Source organism: Stegastes partitus, unplaced genomic scaffold, assembly GCF_000690725.1.
Source record: "Stegastes partitus isolate 25-593 unplaced genomic scaffold, Stegastes_partitus-1.0.2 Scaffold10, whole genome shotgun sequence".
NCBI classification, from domain to species: Eukaryota; Metazoa; Chordata; class Actinopteri; family Pomacentridae; genus Stegastes; species Stegastes partitus.
The window spans coordinates 1385218-1392537 of NW_007577741.1; the positions used below are offsets into that span (position 1 = coordinate 1385218).

The 7320-nt window shown below is 43.9% G+C and overlaps 1 protein-coding gene across 3 annotated transcripts in view; it reads left to right on the top strand.

The window, feature by feature from the left end:
• LOC103360254 (SLIT-ROBO Rho GTPase-activating protein 3-like) overlaps window positions 1–6644 on the top strand; it is a 34447-nt gene extending 27803 nt beyond the window's left edge. For 2 of the 3 annotated variants that reach the window (XM_008285943.1, XM_008285952.1), the window contains exons 15-22: window positions 258–392; window positions 505–610; window positions 684–911; window positions 2115–2188; window positions 2323–2503; window positions 3361–3507; window positions 3604–3919; window positions 4488–6644. In XM_008285943.1, coding sequence (XP_008284165.1) covers window positions 258–392; window positions 505–610; window positions 684–911; window positions 2115–2188; window positions 2323–2503; window positions 3361–3507; window positions 3604–3919; window positions 4488–4952 — 1652 coding nt within the window. In that variant the 3' untranslated portion in view covers window positions 4953–6644. The remainder of the gene's footprint in view (window positions 1–257; window positions 393–504; window positions 611–683; window positions 912–2114; window positions 2189–2322; window positions 2504–3360; window positions 3508–3603; window positions 3920–4487) is intronic. The other variant, XM_008285959.1, reaches the window with a different exon arrangement.
• Window positions 6645–7320: the final 676 nt, after the last annotated feature.

Here is a 7320-nt window from a genome sequence, read left to right on the forward strand (position 1 = left end):
CTTGACCTTCTGGAGATAAAAATTGATTATTTCATCCTATGGGAAATCTTGTCATGATTAGTGTGAGAGGTGTTTTGTGAGGTCACAGTTAATTCGATCCATTTCATTATAGATCATCCAAAGTCGACTGTCCTTACAAGTCACTGTCATGAGAACGAGATGAAAACACAACTCCTCCCGTCTCAGATGTTACTTCAAAGTGCTTGCAGTGACTGAATTTCGATTATTGTAGTATTAACCATGTGTTACATCTACAGGAGAGGATCCTCTGGTGGATGATCAGACTGATCATGACATCAACTCCGTGGCGGGCGTTCTTAAGCTCTACTTCCGGGGGCTGGAAAACCCGCTGTTCCCTAAAGAGCGCTTCCTCGACCTCATATCCACCACCAGTGAGTCACGTTCCCGGAAAACGTTTTAAATATGTAAGGCCTTTCGTTTAGTGTAGCTGTCCGCTGCTGTTTCACTCATTCATTGTTCATCTCTTCTTTTTTTTTTTCCTAGAGCTTGACTCTGGTGCAGAAAGAGCTCATCACCTCCAGCAGATAGTCGTGACTCTTCAGCGGCCCGTGATCATCGTCATGAGATACTTGTTTGCATTTCTGAATCAGTGAGTCTCGTCACAGCAAATTCAAAGAGCGCATTTTTGCTTTAGTGATACTGACAGCTCCCGTCTTTCCAAGTCTTTCCCAGTACAGCGACGAGAACATGATGGACCCTTACAACCTGGCTATCTGCTTCGGCCCCACGCTGATGCCGATACCAGATGACCAAGATCCCGTGGCCTGCCAAGCACACGTTAACGAGGTCATCAAGACGGTTATCATCCACCATGAGGCCATCTTCCCGACCCAGCGAGAGCTGGAAGGACCTGTGTATGAGAAGTGCATGGCTGGAGGGGAGGATTACTGGTAGGTACAAGGCAAGGTGTTGTATTACAACTTAACATAGGAAAAATGTGCAACCTTTTCCATTCTGTGCCTTTAACTCAATACTGAAATGTCTTCTTTTTAATCTAGAAAGTGCAGTCGAAGTTATTAAACTGGGGGAGAAAATGTCATAATCTTGTAGCCAGACAGACAACCAGAACAACTGTTTTCTATTTAATGCTTGAGTACACTAACAAAATGATTAACACCACCAGATATACTAAGTAACCCCCATTGAAAATGAGCCTACAGCACACTAAGGAATTTCTACCTTTTAGCCAATAAGTTCTTGAAAAGATCTGCTCTACAGACACATTATTTCTCACATTTAATTTGGTTAGAGGTTTAGGTTTCGCCTCCATTTGTTGCATTTACTTTTTGTGACAGTAATGTAGAAACACCAAAACAATATAAAACAAAACAAAAATTGTACAGTCATGACTCGATAATCCGACCCTTAACAATCCAAGACTTTGCTATCTGACAGGTTTTTAGGAAAAACGAACGGAACCCATGAAAAACAGCCTTAACATACTGACAGCCTTGGATTCTGACTCCAACATGACATTTTATGTCATAAATCAGGATAACGGCGTATTATCTGACTGAACAATCCCACAGATTGGCTACGTTCACACTGCAGGACTTGATGCTCAGTTGGGATTTTTTTGTGAAATCCAATTTTTTGCGAGTTTGTTCACATTTCCAATTAAATGCGACTTGCGGAAACAGAAGTGTGAGCGCTAACTAAACTGGCATCAGCAGCCAAGTACTGCCCGTGCGTTCCACCCCGTCGGAGCGCTCCCCGGGGTGGAAGTGTCCCCCGACGGTGCCGAATATTCTGGTATTCATCATTACTTCAGCCTGAATATCCAGAGACCAGAAAGTGCTATTGGGACCAGCCCTACTAGTTGTTATAACAACTATAAAGAATAATTAACAACTAATGAGCCTTCCAGCATCAAGCCCTCCTTGTATCTCGACCTCTGTCTTGACAATCCGACATAAAAGAAGGTTTTACATTTAGTGTCGGATTATCAAGTAACGACTCTATTTGATTTTAATTTCCATAAACATCTTTGTAAATATTAAATATTATTTGGGAGTCTTTTTATTGAGAGCTAAAGATGTAAGTAGAGTACAGGCTTGCTGATTCTCTGCATCCCTGCCTTTGTCTCCGTTCAGCGAAAGCCCCCACAGCGAGCCGGGAGCTCTCGACGAGATTGACAACGGTACCGGACCTAACACAAGTGATGAAGGTGAGTCTTCTAACGCAATCAATCCGCTGTCAGCTCGCTGTCACGATCATTATTTCCTCTGTCAGCTGTACGAGCTGAGAGAGGAAATAATGAGGCTTCCTAAATTGGATTCTGTCACGTTCCTTGTATTGCAGAGTTGGAGCAGATTGAGGCCATAGCGAAATTTGACTATGTGGGCCGAACGCCGAGAGAGCTGTCCTTCAAGAAGGGAGCGTCGCTGCTTCTCTACCTGCGAGCTTCCGAGGACTGGTGGGAAGGCCGACACAACGGCGTGGACGGACTGATCCCGCATCAGTACATCGTGGTGCAAGACATGTGAGTAGGATGAATTTAATCTGTGAAGCACATACAATAAATAACCACAAATATGATTTTGTTTTCTCATGCTGAGCCTATTTTAGTGTAAGACTGCATCAGATCTTTAATCCAATCAAGGAGCCACTACCTTGGTCATTATTTATGTTGCTCTACTTTCCCAAAATGCATGTTTCTATTCTTATGATTCTCACGAGCTGTGTTGTTTTTCCAGAAAGCTCGGCCTCACAAAACCTGTGCCTTGTAAGAGTCAGTGTGGCTCAAATCCTTGCTTTTCTCATTTTCTGTTCTTAGTTGCAGCAGAAACAAAATAAAATACTCTCTGATCCCATGATTTAGAGCTTTAAAAACTTTGGTTACTTCCTAAATTCAGCTCTTTATTTTCTTCTAGAGCCTGTTGCCACATCACACAGCCGTCCTGCATCACTTGGCAGGTCACAAAACTGATTTTTCAGACAAATAGTGGTTTATGTGGTGCCAAAAGTGGCCTCTATGGAGCGATCAGTGATTCATTTTGGCTGTAAAAAATAATCAGACACAATGAAAAATCCCCGTGTGTCGGTCAGGAACGCACAAGGCAGGAGACAGGATGGAGCTTTAACCGTTTAGTCATTGATTCAGTACAGTAGATCCAATTATCACATGTGTCAGAGGCTGATGTTTGGTCAGAAACAATAATAATCAGACAGAGAAAAGAGCAGCCGAAGCTCCCCCTGCTGCTTACATCTTTGAGTAGCCTTTGTGGAATGGATGTGATTATTAAAGATGTTTTCTATAACAGATCTAGTGTTTTATAAGGTTCAGCGAACATTTCCTCAAGACAGAAGCCATTAATCAACACTGTATGTCTGTATCAGGGACGATGCATTCTCAGACAGTATTCAGAGGACTGATAGTGAGACCAGCAGTGGACCGCACCACAATGACAGAACCTCGTTCAGAAACGAGCGTCAGTCTCCTTGTGAACACACATCTGAGAGCCGCTTCGGAGCAGCATTAGGAAGGTGCGGTTTGTCAAAAACTCCCAGTGACACTGTGCAGTTTTCCACAGGGAGGAAATTCATGCTAATTACAAAATCTGCTTTATCACCTTCTCTTAGGGTGAGAGTGCGATCAGATGGAGCTGCGGTCCCTCGCCACAGGAACGGCGCCGACAGTCTGAGCCCCACCAGAGCCGCCGATCAGCCCCCCAGGGTGATGCCTCGGCCCTGCAGCCCACACAAAATGGCTGTTATCAGGGGCCAAACAGACAGTCCGGAGAAACGGCGTCTCACCACATTCGGCAGCGCCGGCTGCATCAACCACCCCGACAGGAAGGCGTTTGTTGACAGCCACTCTCAGCGATCGTCGCCGAGCACCACTCGACACGCGAGTTTAGGAGACCACAAGGCTCTCGAGGCTGAGGCGCTCGCAGAGGTGAGTGCAGTGCAGAGGTGAATACATTTTGAAGGAATTCATTGAAATGCTTTTGACGCTCCGCTGACTTAATTTTAGCTCAGAGTGCAGCTTTGGGTTGGGGTGCTGCAGGAGCATAGGAGCTAAAACCTGGAAACAAAAAGCAGGAAAACATACAGCTCTTGCATCGCTTACACAGAAAAAATACAAATGTTGAGGGGCAGATGTAGCTGCTGTTGATACGGACTTCTTTTTTACATATTCTGTATATTTTATATTTGATTAATAAGCAGAGTCTGCAGTCTCAGGGTCAGGGAGTGGCCTGTGCGTTGGCTAAATTAATGCTAAATAAAGACTAACTACTAAATGTTTTGTGCTCTGCGCTGGGCACCAAAACATAACATAATTAATAAAGTGAATTTTAGAGTCAGGAAAACTGTCGGAGCACTAAACGCACCGGGGCTGCACAATTTTGGGAGTGAGACAATAAAATATGCCCATCAGCAGTGATTGCATTTGCTTTTTCATGGTTATTTAAGTTCAGTTTCTAGACCTCAACATTATTCTTCCCTCTGCTCATGTTTGTCAGGACATAGAGAAAACTATGAACACAGCTCTGCATGAGTTGCGTGAGCTGGAGAGGCAGAATGTGGCCAAACACGCCCCTGATGTTGTCCTGGACACGTTGGAGCCTCTCAAGCACCCTGGTGGAGCCGGGGATCCGTCCGCCAGCCCCCTCCACACCATGGTGATCAGAGATCCGGACGCAGCCCAGCGACGTAGCAGCAGCAGCTCCTCCTCCGAGACCATGACCACTTTCAAGCCCGCTCTATCGGTGCGTCGACCGAGTGCACCTCTACGGCCCCCGCCTGTCAGACCTGTCCGACCGGCCCCTGTGATCGGACAGGGCCAGGGACCGCACCGCTCCAGCAGCTCCAGCTCCTCCGGCCTGGGCAGCCCAGGCATCACGCCCACTGACAGGGTCTTTCCCAAAGCGCCCTCCCCTTCACCATCCACCTCCTCCTCATCCTCAGACAAACAAGGTAACATGTAGCTCCAGTCAGTCACAAGCCAAGCGGTTGCAGAACACTGTGGATGCCGGCTGATTGTGATTATCATCACGCCCCTAAACCTCCTTTTGACAGCAAAACAAACATTGACGCCGGGTCTGTACGATGAATATTTACCACTAATATTGTGTAGTGTAGGATGGCAACTTGTGGTTCCTGCCCACACGAGTTGGGAACAAGTCAGTGTACTGTATTACAACGATACGCAGAAATAGGATTTAAAACTAGGAGAAATATTTTATCGACCATGCTGAATAGTCATGCTGGAACAAAGGGATGCACTGGAAAATACTTCTGTTTACTGAAATATGACAACGAAACATCTCTCATCGAAATGTTATTCGATTATAAAAATGCTGTGAGCTTGTGCCTGGTTTCCTGTTCCATTATGAGGGAACACTTAAGGGAATATTTCACCACTAATCATGTAGACATCCAGTGTCTGCTGGTGGTCCAGATAGTCTATAGTAATTAGAATTCGTTGGGCACCATTTCTATTGACGAGAAGGTTTCCTGTCCCACGGTGTAACAGCACAGTGAATGGTGAAACCAGAGTGGAACTGCCTCAAGCTGTAGCTTCTTATTTTTTCTTTTTTTAATGACCACTAGATGCTGGCTCCGAGGAAGTTGCATTGCATTGGCTTCAGGGTCAAGCCGTGGCAGTTGTGACTGAAAAATCTATGCACAGTGGCTTTGAATGAAATGGAGATGTCTTGGAATGTACGAAGTTTGGCAAAATCATCCAAAAAAATAAAAGTCTGCACAATGATTTCTTTGGCATCGGTCGACCGATAGTTTGCTCCGAACAGCTTAAGTCTGGTGAGTTTGCGACCGTTACAGCGGCGGTATCACGGTAGCAGCGTCTTTGCCTCTCTTTGTTGTCGTCAGCAGTGGACCAGGACTGTTACAAACCCACTGTGATAGTTATATTTGATCAATTCTCTCGGCGTCGGTACTGGGAAGCTGTTTCAAAAGCTACTTCTTAAAAGTCTTGATCTAAACAAACAAGAAATGATGATCTCAGCCAAAACCACATTCCTGTTTCCACATCTATTAGTGTCAGATCGGGGCCAGTGGGTGGCAGAGTAGGACACATTGACGATTGTTGTGACCATTATAGATATGCCATCCATGTAACTAATACAAAGAAATAAAGACGAACATCAGACAAATGTTCTTATAATATTGTCATCTCTCTATATAAAAAAAATAAAAGATTAGCTGTGTTACCTCAAGAAACAAGAAAAACACGCGTACAATTCAAATGACTAATGCACTTATAAACACTACAGGGAACTGTGCTGCATTTGTAGGTTCTGTGTTTTCATTTTGATGAAGTCGTAACTAGAAAAACATGATATAGCACATCGGTATCATCGACGCTTGTCTAGACTCGTCTAGATCGCACACGGTCACCGCAGGCTGTGTGGATGTTTAGCTGAACTTGTTTACTGTTGGTGATATTTGTTGTTTGTCTTATAAGGATGATCAATATATCTTTAAAGTGTAATAGGTACATTGGAATGAATATATACATACTGTTAAAGGATGCTTGTAAAAAATAACATTGTATGATAGGAACCGGATATATTATCATCTCTAGTGTGTAGATTTTTGTAATTCTTATCCTTGCACAGATATTAGCAAAACAATAAAATCAATGAAACCTCACGGAAGCCTTTCTCCTGTCTCGTGACTTTCTGTACAAGACTCGATTGAAAGTGAACAGCGGCCATGTTGTAGCGCACCACGCATTATGTAAATACAGTGACTCTGCTTTTTTCCTTTGTGTTGCTTTTGCGTCATCTAGAAAGTTGAATGAACGTGCTGTATAATCTCAGACTTGTGCCGCTGCAGCAGCTACAGTGGTTTCGCAGCGCCATCTGCTGGTGGCGCCTCCTTTGACAGACTGTTGAACATTTAAAAAGTTCAGAAAATGGCAAAAATAAAAATAAAAAATGCAACATGAGCTTCGAGACCAGCAGAGTGGCATGGATTATTTTTATCAATATGTTGTAAATCGATTATAGATCCACACTTTGGAACAAAAAAAAATCTAATTATTGGTGTTTTTCTTTTCATAGTAATGCTGCTTCCTGCATTACGGCAACACTCACTGGATAAAGCTCTGGAAATGGAGACATAATAGTGCTGTTAATATACTGAGTAGTTCACGTTTTTATTTCCACACAAATACATTCAGTTACCACTTGTGCCCTGAGGATGGAGGCATTGTCATCCTGGAACACTCAAGATTGAAATGGTCCATAGTTATGATGAAACACTGAGAGCTGAATCTAAACCAGGAAGAAACAGCACCTGACAGCATATCACAAGCATAAAGTCCTCATT